This window comes from Anguilla rostrata, chromosome 5 (assembly GCF_018555375.3).
Source record: "Anguilla rostrata isolate EN2019 chromosome 5, ASM1855537v3, whole genome shotgun sequence".
Classification (NCBI taxonomy): domain Eukaryota; kingdom Metazoa; phylum Chordata; class Actinopteri; order Anguilliformes; family Anguillidae; genus Anguilla; species Anguilla rostrata.
In genome coordinates, this window is record NC_057937.1 from 58,298,828 (window position 1) to 58,315,423 (window position 16,596).

General features: G+C 44.3%; 1 protein-coding gene across 3 annotated transcripts in view; it reads left to right on the forward strand.

Annotated features, from left to right (window-relative positions):
• The first annotated feature begins 271 nt into the window (after positions 1–271).
• cngb1a (cyclic nucleotide gated channel subunit beta 1a) overlaps positions 272–16,596 on the forward strand; it is a 42,411-nt gene continuing 26,086 nt past the window's right edge. For all 3 annotated transcript variants that reach the window (XM_064337354.1, XM_064337353.1, XM_064337355.1), the window contains exons 1-17: positions 272–733; positions 2,939–3,039; positions 3,333–3,372; positions 3,862–3,901; positions 4,222–4,324; positions 4,637–4,671; positions 6,140–6,157; positions 6,983–7,085; positions 7,942–7,992; positions 8,202–8,252; positions 8,841–8,865; positions 10,195–10,279; positions 11,321–11,436; positions 12,407–12,464; positions 12,819–12,836; positions 14,022–14,094; positions 14,591–14,615. In XM_064337354.1, the coding sequence (XP_064193424.1) occupies positions 2,947–3,039; positions 3,333–3,372; positions 3,862–3,901; positions 4,222–4,324; positions 4,637–4,671; positions 6,140–6,157; positions 6,983–7,085; positions 7,942–7,992; positions 8,202–8,252; positions 8,841–8,865; positions 10,195–10,279; positions 11,321–11,436; positions 12,407–12,464; positions 12,819–12,836; positions 14,022–14,094; positions 14,591–14,615 (934 nt within the window). In that variant the 5' untranslated portion in view covers positions 272–733; positions 2,939–2,946. The remainder of the gene's footprint in view (positions 734–2,938; positions 3,040–3,332; positions 3,373–3,861; positions 3,902–4,221; positions 4,325–4,636; positions 4,672–6,139; positions 6,158–6,982; positions 7,086–7,941; positions 7,993–8,201; positions 8,253–8,840; positions 8,866–10,194; positions 10,280–11,320; positions 11,437–12,406; positions 12,465–12,818; positions 12,837–14,021; positions 14,095–14,590; positions 14,616–16,596) is intronic.

The window sequence follows — 16,596 nt, forward strand, 5'->3', positions numbered from 1 at the left end:
TTCAAGAACCTTTAAGACTGCTAAATCTATAGCACGAATGTGTTGTGATAGAAGTATTAGAAAATATCATAGAAGTAACTACATGAATGGTTTCCCTCAGTAGGCGAGAGGCACCAACAGTAGTTTGTTATCATATTATTATATATTGTCATATATTATTATCATTATGATTATTATTATGATTTTAATTATTATTATTACAAGTCAGCTCATTATCATTATTGTGCAAGCATGGATTACTAAACAGGCATGTTGGGCGCAAGCTCAGTAGTCGGAGGGCCCAAAACCACCGTAGAATGCGTGCTACATTTTTCAGTAACAGGAGTCCCTAGAAGCGTTCATGCAATTACATATAGAGATAGCCACCGCTATACCTGTAGCATTAATAGCAGGCTAGTAGTAGTAGCAGAAGTGGTAGGAGGCTAGTTTCAGAATTTCATTAACACTCGGCCTGCAGTAACTGAGGCATGTGCTTCAACTCAGACCCTCAGTCGGCAGGTAACAGAAAGGGTCTGTTCCTTGGAGCTAAATCCACAGCCGTGCGAATCTCTGGGGCTAAATTGAGCCGCCGCGCCTCCCCAGCGCTAACCCTAACCCCCATCAGCGCTGTCCTTCAGATGCTAATCTCGTTAGCCAGGATTTAGCCCTGCCTAATCCGCACAGATAGCTGCTTTCCCCACAGCGGGAATCGAGACCCTATCTCTGGGATGCGGGACTGCTGCTGAGTGTGCAGGTAAACGCCATTTTTCGTTTCCCACCTGTCCGAAGCAAGTTTCGCACGGAACTTCTCGGAAGTTACGGGCGAAACTGATACCGTGGTGTTCAGAAATAAGATTGTGGTCGTTGTCAGGTAGAGTAGGAGGAAGTGACAAATGTAGACTGGTTTGGTACTGGGGGCGGATTGCTGCAGGTGGTTTCGTGGGGAGGTGAGGTTTTGAGTGGTGACAGGGCCTTTAAATGTTTCTGGTCAAGGGTGAAAATTAAAATGGAGGGGCGGAGGAAATGTTGGAATATATCCAAGTGGGGTTGAGGACCAGTTTTGCAATGATAAAAAGTCTCGTGTGTGCTGATGCAGCTGTATGCGTGTGAGAGGAGCGCGAAAGGGGGACATATGGAGAAAGGCGAAGAGAGGGTGAACTCAATAAATGTGCTGTCCTGCTGCGTATATTATCGTTATGTTCAATACCGTTCAGCACGCCATAGTTTCTTGGTGAGGGGGTCAGTGTCAGTGGAAGTGCAAAGTGAAATTCCTCGTTTTAAATCGGCCCTGATAGAAAATATTTCATTCTGATGGAATATACATCGTCGTTTCATGTAAGCTCTGCCAAGTGCTTAACCCTGAACATTTCGGTGTTACGGTGACGGTGTTAATTCGGAATGCCGCAGCCTGATTCTGAAGCCAGCTGTTGTGTGTCCGATGTAACCCACACACTCCAGTGTAGACTTTGATAAAGTTTTTTAAAACATTATTTTCTCCCCGATCAATTGTAGGCGGGAGGAAGTGAGGCATACGGTAATTTTCATATCTTAATTTATCTTAATGTTGAATGTTTTAGGGTTTTTTTTTTAATGTGTACGAAGCAGCGCAACTTTGCTCTGATGCTGTGTGGGCTGTATCAGCCTTGCCCACACCTGCTCAGAAAGAGTTTGTCAGGATGTTTCCACGGTGACCAAAGGAGGCGTTTTTTTTTTTTTACACATTTTGGCTTCGTCAACCCGCTTGCTGAAACCAGTTTCCGGCTAGGACCAAAATAAGCCAGGATGTGAGCCTAGTAATAACTTGACAGAAATGCTAACGGCACTAAAGGCTCGAGCGAATTTATTTTTTTGAACTGCGGTCATAAAATATTTGTGGTAGACAGGGCCACCGGCGTGTTGGTTGTGGGTTTTGTTTTTGGCCACATACGTGCAGCTGACGTGAGGGAATTTTTTTTACAGTCTATTTACTGCTAACAGCTCAAAAAGCTTTTCAACAGGTCGCCCCACTTGCGGTGTTCAGTTTTGCAATAAAATCACTTGACTCTCTTTACCGAAGATGATATGGGTGGTTTTTTTTGTTCTGTATAGGCCTATATCCTCAGCCTGGCAGTATTACATGGGGAAACTGGGGTGAAGATGATCCATGTATTTTCAGCCACCAAAACTGTCCCGACAAGATTAAGGTCAAAGTCTTTGGCCCACTAAGTGCGAGGGACAAGTTGGCTTGTGATGGCAGCGAGGGTAATCCCCCCCCCAATATAGGCCTACATATCCTACCATTTCTACTGCCGTCCAGTGTACCTTATCTATTGAAAGCTGGACCACTTAAGAAATTGGAAAAAGGTTCATAAAACCGTCTGTTTGTTTGAAATGATTGCTTGAAATTAACAATTTGAAAATGCCAACGATATTTGAAACTTTCAAATGTCGTCTGAAATGTCAGCATTTACATTGTGTGGGCTGAGAATGGGCTCATCCAGGAACGTGTAAACGTGGCCTTCATATCGCTCCAAACCAGCAGATCTATTTTCCCCTTTTATCACCTCCCTCTCTGGCTTTCAACAGACGAGCTACCCATCAGCCCAGTGGAATGTGTCAGTGAGTCGGGAGGTTTAATCGTTTAAGAGGAGAAACACCTGTAACGCACTGGATCTGTCAGTGCAGTGTTATTGATTGTATATAGGGGGACATAGTCAGAGGTAAAAGTGGGTTGTTGGCAGTCGGAGGTTGTGTTCGATCCTCGCACTGGGCGGTCAATGCGTGAGCAAGACACCATAACCCCTTACAGCTCTGGTGGATGAGAGGCATCAATTGTAAAGTGCTTTGGATAAAAGCGCTATATAAATACAGTCCATTTACCATTTACCTTTATTGATGCTATGATGTTCTGTGGCTAGCCTAGCATTATCTGGTTGCCGTGGTGACCCCCCACTCCCCCCCACCCCTTCTGTGCTGCCAGCCTCTAGGATGTTTAGCTGGGTGGTGAAAGTGGTTCCCCAGCCCCCTGAACCCCCAGCAAAACTCGGAGAGGAGAAACCCAACGCCCCGGCTCCTGCACCAGTAAGTGTGTGTGTGTGTATGTGTGCGTGTGTGTGTTCATGCGTATGTGAGGTAGAGAAAGATTCTGTGTGTGTGTTTTTGCATCTGTGAGTGTGTGTGTGTGTGTTCATGCGTGTGTGGCCGGTAGAAATTGGCACATGTGCACGCACACACACAATGTACACACATTTTTGTAAATGTGTATTTGTGCGTGTCCCTGTGTGACTGTGCTGGCTGATATTACAATATGATTTCTGTTGTTATTTTTTTAAATTCCATCTGTCAAAAAACTCCCTGTTTTGTTTCCTCTACAGAATACAACAGTGACAGTAAAACAGGAAGTAAAGAAAGAAGGTGAGGATTTTTAAATATGATAAAACCTCCTGAAGCAGGACCCATGGCAATTCTTCTTAGCCACTGCATTCTCAGCCAACGCTTAGCAACCAAACTGTTCTGCACTGTTGCCAGGGCCATGCACAGACTTTTTGAGGGCCATAATGCTCAAAATAAATGGTGCGCCTGTGGTAAGCTGGACTGTATAAAATTGCTGCAGCAAAAAAAAAAAGGTGTACTTTTCCTGTGTCTGGACAGGGGGCATATGCTTCAGCATTGTGCTGATGTCTAATTGTGCACATGCCAGAATGTTGCTGTAATGTTGTGGGAAAGTTACATGCCTGCTAGGAAGTACGTGCAGTGTAACATGTACAATATGATCATCAGTAGACAAGACATAGTCAGTAGTGTGGGGGTCAGTGTGGGGTTAATTGGGCTGGTGGGAGGCAAGCTACAGAGCCACTGATGATGTCATTCACCTTGCTTCTTCGTGTTTTTGTGTTTGGACAGAACCTAAGGCCAAGACAGAGGAAAGAGCCACAGAAACAGGGTAGGTGTTTGTGTGTGTGTGTGTGTGTGTGTGAGAGAGAGAGAGCAAGAGAGAGATGGTAGTGTTTATTGGTGTGGCTCAGTGTGTGTGTCTGTGTGTGAAGTGGCAATGCATTTCCCTGGTCTTCTCTCTCTTTGATTCTATTATTAAGTTTATTAGGGCCTTCAGTCTCAAAGCTATAGGGATGTTCTAAATTGTGCTGTATTATGTATTCATTTTATTTCCGTGGCAAAATCACATTAAAAACAGTGGAATAATGGGTTTTAATTCTGACGGCTATCTGTCTCCCTCCCCACCCTTCCACCCTCTCACTCTCTCAGAAACCAGACTGGTGTGCTCACCTGGATCTCCCATGGATTCATCAATGCCCTGCCCCAGCCTGTGGGCACCCCAAAACTCGACCGGGCCAACCCTGAACCGGAGGTACTCGCAATGTGTCGAATATCACAGAGACACCCAAACATTTTACTGTCTAGCCATAAAATAAGAGGATTTCACTCGGTTATATTTCCACTGTCCAAGTGTTTTTCTCTGTTATGAAAATGTCTCATTATGTAGTATATTTAACAGACAAAAAGCTATTTTGATTCAGTTTGCAGCCATTTTTCATTCATTGTTGCGCATCTACTCAAAATGCAGTATCAACAGATGCTTCCACCCCTGATCAAACCTGACATTTCACCTTTGTGTATCACACATGCGATTCTGTGCAACTTCCTGTTTCCTTCCCTCTAGAAAACCAAAAAGGAGGAGAATGCCGTGGACACCAGGTAACGGCGACATCGTAGTCGTAGAACGACCTGATCAAACATGGCCTTTCCCTCTTATTTGTATATGGAGGACACACACTCAAAGAACGTCATGCTCTAAAACTACTGATTACATCAAAGGTACTCCTAATTAAACAGTGAAAGTGAGAATTTTGTCTCATCCGACAATCTGTCTAACATACAAAGACAGTATGACAGGGAGACATGACAGTCAGTCTGAGTCACACTTGGGTCCAATAATTAATTGAAATACTTGAACCCTTTAGACACAAGAAAACCTCCAGACACTGTGAAAATAAACTTCACATTTTCACCAATTTGTTCTTCTTTCATGTACGTTTTGGTCAGTAATGCCTTGGAAAAAATCCCCCAGGGATCTGAGGGAGTGTTTTACTGACATCCAAAGAGTTGAAGTATTTCAAGTAGACATTTGACCCAGGTCAGCTCTGAGTGGGATGTTCAGTCTTGTAACTTTAAAAATCTGCTCCACAACCTGGTCATTAAGATAGCGTTGACTTTAATCTTCCCGGGTCCTTGTGGCGTGAACACATGGTGCATGCAGGATGGTGAACTACATCTCTGAGATTCGAACCCTAAATAGTGGTCAGAGTCTGTCAGTGTGGTTTAAATTTAAGGACGGTAGTGATCTCACTAAGAAGACATGCACCACACAACAATAGCTTTGGGGGTTTTTTTCCCACAAAATCTCCCTTTTCTCTAAGAGTGGGTTTGCTAAGCTCATGTTGATTGACATTTCATGGGTTGTGAAGGTCTGTGGACTGAAAGGCACAGGTGCTTATCGTTAGATAAACAGGTATGCTGCTGGGAAGCGCCTATATTGGTCTTCCTGAATGACTCATTCACTCTGATGGAAATAGAGAGGGACGATTAGTCAATACATCACAGCCCTGGGGGGGGGGGGTTCAGGTGTGATCAAGGTCAGATCTCTCTCAGACCATTAGGGTTCAACAGTGGTCATGGTCTTATTGGTCTCTGACTTCTATGGCCCTGGTTAGGCTTGCATAGTTTGAGGTTATCTGGGTTAACTTCCCAAACACAAACATGCAGCCCTGTTCCAGCCCCCCCCCCCCTTGACACAGGGAAAGGGGTGGGGGCATTGGGGTTGATTAAGACCCTGTCAAACATCTGACCCTATCACGCACTCCACCTTTAAGGGGTGAGATCAACAATATGTGATTAGAATGTTATTAGCTGAACATTCTAATGCTGATGTAACAGTCACTACTGGGAACTGAAAGCAATGGAGTTCTAGAACGCTGGCATAGAGTTTTAAAGAAGAAAAAAAAAACATTCCAAAAAAACCTACTCTTCAAAGGGCAGGCTAATGAGTCGGGTATCTTGCCTGCGCACGCTGTGCCTTGCCTGTGCCTGTGTTATTCCTGGGGAGGGTTTTACTCTGGGGTTGATTGACGTGTGTTGTGTTATTTCTCTCTTGTGTGACGGACAGCTGTACGCCTGTTGAAGAGTGAGTAGATGAGCAGCACTCTTAGGCTTTTTGGCTTATGCTTAAGCACTTTAATTCAGGGCCAAAGAGGCTCTTTGTAATGCTACGCAAAGAGCACAAGCTTCTCTGATTGCAGAAATAATAACTCAGAGTCGCTATTAGTTACACTTGCGCTATTCTTATGCACTATAAAGGAATGCATTTGGTTATACATCAGGTGATCTCTCTGTATAGCACAGATAAACCTGGGGAAGCAAACTGCTGGACCCCCACTTCTAATACCATCTCCACTGTAGGAATGTGGTGGGGGTGGGAGGTGGGGGGGGGGGCTCTCCTCTGGGGCCTCAGATCAACCCAGTATATGGAGGGCCACCTCACTTAGCACAGGACAACTTGATGTTTGTTTGTACAGAGAATAGATGCAGCTACATGGCAGACACATCAGGGAACTGCGCTTAAAAAAATGTTGCATAGTGAACCAAATTACATTCTTTTTTTTACAATTAATTTTTTTAGGTTTTGGAAAGTTTTTAGAGTGTTGAGTATGCAATTGCAGCATCATAAAAACCAATCACATTTTGTATCTCATTGGAAAGCAGAGAATCAATTGAAAATTGAAAAAAATACTAAATTTCTCCACCTACTGGCTGTTAAGGAAAACAACAGTACAGCCTTATCCATCAACTGTCAACATTAATGCTGCTTGCTGCTGTTGCAACTGCCGGAGAGTTTCTGCTTAGTTTTGCATCTGCTGCCCTCTAGGGCTTTTAAACAGCACTGCGCCTGGAAATTTGGAAGCGAAGGTTTGGCAAGGCTGTAGACTCATCCAATTGGTTATATCAATAGGCAAGGCCCTGGCGTCGTTGGCTGGATCGCGCAGGGATTGGCCAAAGTAGTTCCTTTTCTAGAATCGTCCAAGGATCCTCCTGACGTCGAAGAAACAACAGAGGTGAGACAGAAGTGACGTCTGTGATTGGAGTAAAAGGCCGTTAGATTGTGTGTGTTCATTTGATTATTGGGCATGCTCTGTCCATTTAAGTCAGGTAGATGGTAGTTATATTCTAAAAATGCACTTGCATGTCTTGCTGCTAGAACTTATTTTGTAGTTAGCCAAAGTTAGTAGCAAATAAATAAAGAACATTTATTATTAACTGTTACTATATTATACATTCCTACATCTGTTTAAAGCAGTAGGCTTGGATTTGCTGAAAATAATTATTCTTGAAAGAAAATGACAGCAACCCAGTCTCCTGAAGTAAAAGGTTGATGTCACTCATAAAAGTTTCAATAACAGCATTTAGTTTTAGAGTTATAAAGGTAGTTGTACAGGTTTAAAATAAGGTATTTATGAAAAACATAGAAACAGAAAATAATCATTTTCAGCGTAGCAGTCGTTTTGAGCTGTTGAGTATGCTGGAGGCTAGTGTAATTTGATTACCTGTGTGTATAGGTGCTTTACACCACGTGTGGCTGTTCTGTCACTCTGGCCTACAGTAGGACATCGCACGCTGTTTGCCTTTCCCAAAGACGCTGCTCCCGCCAATCGCCTGCTTGCGCTATACCATTTCTCGCCTTCCCATTCATCGCACGTGCATATCTGAATTTAGCTCGCTTAATGCGTGTGCTTCCGCGTGCTTAATACGCGTTTCCAGCGCTTCCATTTTACGGCACCTCGCGCTTTTGGAATGAGTTGCCTACGCGGCAATGCTAACTCATTCAGAAATAAATAAAGGTTTCCCCGAATTTATTTCTAGATTTAAATTTTTATTGTAATGCCGTCGGAGTTTAATTCCGTTCTCGTTTAGATTTCAGAGGTCCGCAAGGACACGGAGAGTAAGACAGAGGCCAGTGCACCTGTAAGTACGGAGGAGTTACGCAAACGGGCGCTAGCGTGCTTAATACGCGTCTCCAGCGCTTCCATTTTACGGCACCTCGCGCTTTTGGAATGAGTTGCCTACGCGGCAATGCTAACTCATTCAGAAATAAATAAAGGTTTCCCCGAATTTATTTCTTGATTTAAATTTTTATTGTAATGCCGTCGGAGTTTAATTCCGTTCTCGTTTAGATTTCAGAGGTCCGCAAGGACACGGAGAGTAAGACAGAGGCCAGTGCACCTGTAAGTACGGAGGTGTTACGCAAACGGGCGCTAACGTTAACCAACGCTGGGTTGGGAATTAACGGCCAACACCCTTCCCCCCTGCTGTGTGCGTTCCCCCTTACCAAAATACGTCCTGCAGGACAGACAAATAATCAGGCACTGTCAGTGTTCCTCTCGGAAGTTTTTGTTATTGAAGTTTACCCTCACAAATGAGCCATAAAAGTCTAAACATGTGCGCAGCATCTAAAACCCAAGGACATATCGAATGTTTCTCTTGGGGGGAACATTACAACATTACTTAACAATAGAGTTAGATTGATATCTGGAGGACAGACAGTTTGAGATCAGAGTCCCCAAAGTTAACAGGCCAGGTTCTAGGGTTCCAAAAAGAACAGTAAATGGGGGGATCATGGCCATAGTGTCAGCATCAATCACGGACACAGAAAATGTCCTGCGTTTGTATGCATGTCGAGTGATTGGGTTGCAGTGACGACCACACAATCATATAATGTAGAGGCTAACATTTAACAGTAGTTCAGTCAGTTACCACAGTCTATGTTGATGAGCAGCTTGTTGACTTCCTGATATGTTGGTTTGCTTCCGCAGGTATTTGAGGAAAAAGAAATGCCAGGTAAGTTTCACAATAAAGACCTTCTGAACATCATTTGCACATTGTGTGCATGTGCACGACATTAAAGTACGTGGCTTTTTTTCTGGGCAGTTTATTGCGCTTACTGGTGTTGTTCAACATCTTGCCACTGATTTAATATTGGCAAATTGGCATTTTAGCATAGTTTGATTGCTGAGTCATATTATTGAAAGTGGAAGGCTTGGCCAGGGGTATGACACATGTAGCCCACGTAGAATTTGAATCCAAGTGGGCACTATCCTCCTAAGTGCTGATGATTAATCTCTGTTCTCTGTAAGGGACATGAGTCTAATCACATATTCTTCTATACTGAAAGCTACACTGCAAGGAACAACCAATAAAAATGTAATGAGTATTATTTTTGAAAATATTTTCACCGCTACACGTTTGTGTCATTCAACACAGTTGTATTATGTAAAAACACTTAAACTTTATATCAGCTATACTATTTTCCCCAGACTTTCTGTTCTTGTACATATCTGGCAGTGTGTCCACAAATGTTGTTTTTTTTTTTGCTCTTGGTAAATGGCACTCAAACTGAATTGACCAATCAGAGACTTGCAGGCTGTGTGGGTTCTCAGTGTTCTAACCCCTGCCTCAGGCACACACAGTTATCTTATTTAGTGTTACAGCATGTACACATAACTCCTTAAGAGTGTACTGCACTAAGCCTTAGAGTGGGGACACAGCAGGATTTTGATTATGCTGTTAAACAGAGGCGATGTTCTGGGTGTGTGACTGTGTGCTGTCTGTGGTGGATATGAATCATTCGCACGGTAAAGTCCTTTATGGGAACAGTGTGGCTCTAAGCAGCAGCCCTGACGTGCCTTCAGCTAGCCGAACGTTAGCTTGTGCTAGCGACGAGGGGGGGGGGGGGGGGGGTCAATTCATCATTTTGGAACTGATTCCAAATCGATACATAAATCTGAACTGAAATTTTAATGGAAAGAAAAATCCTCAAGGATGCAGAGTTGAGCCTGAATTGGAATTGCAGGATGTGTAATCTAAGTTATTGACATTCAAAGGTGTTATAGTTTCATTTATAGAACGTGAATGCGTTGTACATTTTGACAAATATGCTACGTATGATCCTTGGCGAAAACGCTCTCCTTTTAAATTCCGCTTCTTAATTAAATCGATACCGTTTTCCAGCAAGAATAGAAACTTGGATTTGAAGTCTTTCAACAGTAACAGGGAGAAAAGGGAGGGAAAATAGATCTCCGCCGACGTTCTCAGCTTTGAATGCTCGTCGGGTTGCCCCGTGCTAACCGTGCGGCCCTAGTGCTCATCGGGTTGCCCTGTGCCCCCCAGACGCGGAGCCCCTCCCCCACATCCCCGTGGTGGAGGTGGTGTCGGAGGTGGAGCCCCCTGAAGAGGACACCAGCTTTCCCCCCAGGTGTGTCCCGTTGTTTCTCTACCCCCCACCCTGCACCTCCCCTACAAAACAAAGTCTTTCAGCACAGCTCCTGACCTTGAACTCTCTCCCTGAGCATATAAGGGCTGCGAAGGCCCATCTCCTCATCCCAATAACTTTGAAGACATCTTTTTAAATGGTATTTTCTTATTCAGTAGTATTTTTTTGCTGATTTTATTGACCTAGTTTTTTCATTTTCCATCTTGTGAACAAAATGTATTTGTTTTTTTACCCTTCTCCACCTCTCTTTAAAATGTGTGGTTTTATTGCATGTATTTTTTTATGATGTTTTATTGTGTTATTGTAAAGCACTTTGAACCTGTGACCTGAAAAGTGCTCGGCAAATAAAGTTTATCACTTTTATTGCAATGAAGATAAGATTACACACACAACTCTGGAGTATTTTGCTACATTTGTTATGACACATTTTAGAGTTGTTCACTCCCCACATATTCATGGAGGGCGTGTTCTCTTGCGAAATCCTTTATCCAAAGCTTCTGTGCCCCAGTCTGTGTCTGTGTTTTAAAATATTATGAATTAAGCTACGTGTGATTTTTTTTCCCCCTCAATTAATTAGATTCATTATTCTTCAGAGATTTTGGGCACTAAACCGCCTTTATCCATCTGTTTCTGTCCGTCTGCCTGCCTGTATGTATATGTGCAATAACGTGCGGAAATCCAGTACGGAGTCCAATTTCGCTTTATGTCAGGTTAGTGTGATAAGAGGATCTCTATCTGGTGAATCCATCCATTCATTATCTGACCCGCTTATTCCTGGTCGGGGTCGCAAGGGCATCCCAGCATGCATTGGGTAAGAGGCAGGAATAAACCTTGGACAGGTCGCCACTCCATCTCAGGGATCATTCAGACACACTCTTACCTATGGGCAACTTTTAGCCACACCCGTATATACTATGTGTGTGTATAATGTACATAGTGCATATGTTATGCATATATAGTACGTGAGTGGTTGCGTCTGTCTTTCTGTCCCCCCCTCTGACCCTGTCTGTCTGGTTTTTGCAGGGTGCTGGGATGGCTGAAGCAGGGCTTTGAGAAAGTGGTGCCCCAGCCCCCAGAGGTCCCGTCCCAATGCAGCACGGAGCCCCCGCCCAACAAGGCCGAGCCTCAAGCAGAGAAAGGTCCGGAACTCTGAAACGAATGCTGACCCCGTAACTCGGACACACACACTCGCACACTGACCACCCTAATCCTCACCCTTAAATCAAACAGTACACTGACCATCCTAACCCAAGCCTAACCCTTAACTCAGACCGCACACTGACCACCCTAACCCTAAACCTAAACCTAACTCTTAACTCTGACAACCCTAACCCTAACCTTAAACCTAACTCTTAACTCTGACCACCCTAACCCTAACCTAACCCTTTAACTCAAACGGCATACTGACCACCCTAATCCTAATCCTAAACCTCACCCTTAACTCAGACCGCACACTGACCACCCTAACCCTAAACCTAAACCTAACTCTTAAATCTGACCACCCTAACCCTAACCTTAAACCTAACTCTTAACTCTGACCACCCTAACCCTAATCCTAACCCGTAACTCAAACGGCATACTGACCACCCTAATCCTAATCCTAAACCTCACCCTTAACTCAGACCGCACACTGACCACCCTAACCCTAAACCTAAACCTAACTCTTAACTCTGACCACCCTAACCCTAATCCTAACCCGTAACTCAAACGGCATACTGACCACCCTAATCCTAAACCTAACGCTTAACTCAGACCGCACACTTACCACCGTAACCCAACCCTAACCCAGACCCTTAACTCAAACCGCACACTGACCACCCTAACCCTCACCCTTAAATCAAACAGTACACTGACCATCCTAACCCAAGCCTCACCCTTAACTCAAACCACACACTGACCATCTTAACCCAGATATAATGACTGGGGCACCAATTGTGTCCATTACTATGTTTGGGTGTAGATGCCCCCACTGTTCTTGAGGCCCTGCCAAGCTTGTTCTGACTTTGTGTGGTTCTACAGCTGAGTCTAACATGGATACTAACATGTGTGTGTGTGCATGTTTGTGTGCGTGTGCGCGTGTGTGTTTGTGTTTTCCTCTGTCTTTCACAGTCCCCTCACCTCCCCCTGAACCACCAAAACCGGCAGAGATAGATGCCAAGGCCGCAATGTAAGACTCACAGACAGGGGGCGCTCTTCGTGTTTTCACACAAAGACAAACCTTATTTTTGACTACATCACAAATCCCCATGTGCACATATCAACAGCCACTTCTTCTAAACACAAATATTTCACCTTTTTTTTCTGTGAATTTATACTTTTAAGTCTTAGTAAATGCTGCTTTCATTCAAAGACAGGGGGCGCTGTTTGGCATCGTACTGTAACCCAGCAACACAATTTAAACAGTATCTGTATGACCATCAAATCATGTCAGCAAGTGCCCAGTAGAACCATCTGATATGTAGGTGACACGGGTGTGGTTTAGTGATCACCTCTTTGGTTGTGTTTCGCATTGCCATCACAGCCTGGAGCCACAGACCAAGTATGTGGTGAAACTCTGGCAGATCTGTGTAGAAAGCGCACGCTCCCTGTAGCGCTGTACCTGCCTGCCTGCTATGCCCTGTTTAATTTGCCCCTCACACTGAGGGGCAGACAACAGGAAGTGTGCCATGTTAGGCTAATTGCAGCCCTGAGTTTAGCCACGCCCATGGCACTGGCAAGCTGCTTCGCTATAGGCTGATTCAAGACAATGGAAATCTGAAAAAGGCTTTACGCTTCAAACATATAGCTAATGCATTAGCTTAGATAAAAACACCAACTCCTGTCCCAGGTTCTTCCTGAACCTTAGCATGAACTAGCTCAGTATGCTAATGTAATGTGTTACTGTATGGCTTAGGCCATTAGCAGCTGAACCAGTGACACTGATTGATAGCACAAAAGGCGTGCCAGTTCAAGTGCTTCATCGCTGCTTTTAAACCACAGCACAAAGAGCTGACGCACGCCAAAGCATAGCAAACACATGTATGGGTTAGAGCCACTGCTTGGTTAGTATTGATGGGGCTGGGGTTTGAACAAGTGGGAACCTGTCATTCTTTGTTTTGTGCTCCCTTGACCTGACACTCACTGTTCATGAAGACTGTGTATGGGTGCGGGTGTACACACAGCATACGAATTGCGGGCTCCTGATTGGCTTTGTCAGATTGGGACCAAATCATAAGAAAACCGTTAGGTCTTAATGTCGCAACTCAAGGTATGAGACGGCGTTCCAGACTGATCCGACTGGTGTACAGGCTCCCATACGGGCTGTCCTGTCAGTTTTTTTGGCATGTCAATTGTGGTGTGTGAGGTCATAGGAGCAGATTCTGTGCTTCAATTCCCGTTGACCACTCCATGTATGACATTTTGCCCGCTGTGCTTTGCCGACTTGTAACGTCATCTGATCTGTTCGGGAGCTCGTATAGTCCATGCTGTCTGTCATCTGTCCTGCTGTCACAATCTGGAGCTCGTTAAGTGTGAGAGGGCATCCGAACTCCTGACGTCATAACCCGTGTGTAAATGCGCATAATGTGCGTTCGCTCTAAAGGGCATGATGTCTGTGTGTGAAGAGAGTGAATAAGAGGTCTCTGTCTGCATACTGCGTCTGAAGTCTCTTGCTCTCTCTCTCTCTCTCTCTCTCTCTCTCTCTCTCTCTCTCTCTCTCTCTCTCTCTCTCTCTCTCTCTGCGCAGTGTGGTGGGCTGGATCGTCCAGGGACTGGGCCGAATGGTACCGCAGCCCGTCACAAAGACCAAAGAGGGCGGGGTGAGTGAAGACGCCGCTAACGCAGTTCTGCTAGGCCTCGTGTGCACGAGTCCCTTTATATTTCAGTACATTTTCAAAACAAACGCTGGGCCTGCAGTAGATGATACTGCAACCGTAGATATCAGCTACACCCACTAGATATAACTAGTGCATAGATCAGTGGTCTCCAGCCCTGGTCCTGGAGAGTTACAGGGTCTGCTGGTTTTTTTTTTTCAACCTTAAAATCAGCACCCAGTTTAGACCCAAGACACCAGGTGAGTTGAGTTAACTGTGTAATCAACTGCTCTAATTGATTCATGAAGTGCAGAGTCGCTATGAAAACCAACCAGACCCTGTAGCTCTCCAGGACCAGGGTTGGAGGCCACTGGCATAGATGCTATATGTGTACTATATATATTCTCAGTCACACTCAGGGAGCTTTAGCTGTGCTATACTAAAGAACAGTAATGTTTATGAATCAGTCTGATTTGTCCCATTTCTCTGTGCTGCTGTCCAGGAGTGCGCTGTCACTGTGCAAAATGGTAAGTTTGATGCTCATTCCCCTCTTGACATATTTACCACTGTCACAAAGAGACTGGAGGGTAAACCAGCGGTAAGCTCTTAGTGGGCACTGGAACACACCCGTGTAATCTAGAGTATTGTGACTGGCCCTCCAAACCACCGATTGCTCAGAAACAGAAAGAGAGAAATCATAGTGGCTGCACACAGGGTAGTCATTGTATGTATGAAAACTCCCATCAGCCCCAAAAATAGACAAGCAGAAGAAATCTGAGCCTCACATCCTGTCCAAACAGGAAGTCTGCGCTGCTGTAGCTCTGAGCTGTGATTTTTTTACATCCACATGCATACAAACCTGCAGTTGCGTTACTCTCCCAGGAGGTGGTGCTGTTGGTCAGAGTCAGACGCTAGTTAAGGCAGGCCCATTCAGACTGTGGCTAGCGTAGCGAGCGAGTGCATGTGCACATGCACACTTTAAGGCTGTGATGCAGAGACGGGGGCCCGCCCTGTCGCCATGAAGCTAACTCAGCTCCTCTTCTCCTTCTGTTTCAGGGGGGAGGAAAGTGCGAGCCCCTTAAACAAAAGGAGAATGAAGACTGAGGAGGATTCTTTCACACACACGCACGCACGCACACACTGACCGACAGACGCATATGCGACTACGCAAGCAGCCAAACAGACAGACAGACACACAGGCATAGACTGACAGTCAGGTGGTCTGGTCAAGAGTGAAAGATAAAGACGGGTGTATTCAGACGGACTGACAGCCACGTATAGACTGGTCAAGCAAGCTGGTAGAGGACCATGATCAGTCTGTGAGACAGACAGACAGAGTGCAGCTTTCTGCTAACGGACAGACGAACATACACACGTAGCAACTCAGCCAAGCGATCAGGCAGCTTTCAGCTTTCCCACACCCACAATGCATCACATTTTCTCTCTGTGTGGACAGCTCACTTCCTACCAGTCTCCTATAGCTGTTAACATTACGAAGCAGCAGTAATGCTTAAGGTAAAGGGTCAGTGAGATTGTTATCAATAGAAGTTCATTGGCTGGCTCTGTAACCCTTCCCCCAGCCATAGAATTGCAGGAACAAAAAAAGATGGGGATGGAGTTTAAAAAAAAAAAAAAAATTATTTTAACCCTTTAAGGTGTACGATCACAAACGGATTTGAATGTTATCGGCTGAACATTCTAATACTGATGTAAGAATCATGGCTACCAATTGAAAGCAAAGAGTTATAGAACACTTGACTTTTGAATTTTGAAACATTTCCAAATAACCTACTCTTCAAGGGGTTAAAAAAACGGCCTGTGATGTTTTCACTCCTGACTTTCTGTTTCTGATCACTCTCTAAATCAGAGAGCCCCTGTAGAGCTGTGTACTGTGAATGTGTGTGTCAACCAGACCTGGGCTAATTCAGTATCACTTTAACCAATTAGAAGCCTTTAAAACTCCTACTGACTACTGACCATTTTAATTGGCTGTTCGTTTTGGTGTACAGCATGTTTCGTTGAAAATTCTTAAGAGGCTGCAGGACTGTTTTCAAATTTTTCCAGTGTTCGAAGAGTTAAAGTATTAAGTATTAACAATGCGTAACCCATGTCTGCTTTGAAAATCTGTTTTTTTATTTGTGTTTGTGCTCATTGAATACACATTCCTCCACCTCGTTCTATATATATAGTTGTTTTTGTGCACAAGGCTATTACTACTAACACAGTCAGGGCAGCTAACATATTACAGACATGATAAAATATATAAATCAGTGCAATATTATTAATAATAAAGAATTTAACCAAAAGTGTGTCTCATTGTCATGTTGTTTGCTATGGAGACTGCATACTAGTGTCATATTTGATGGCAGGTTTCACAGTAAACTTGTATTCATATTCCAGTGGATAGCAGGTTTTCCGCACACAGTATAAGAACTAAAGTATTTTTGGTTTAAAACATAACTTCTAGCTCTCCGTGCACCTTACCTAACAAGCATATGCATTTTTAAC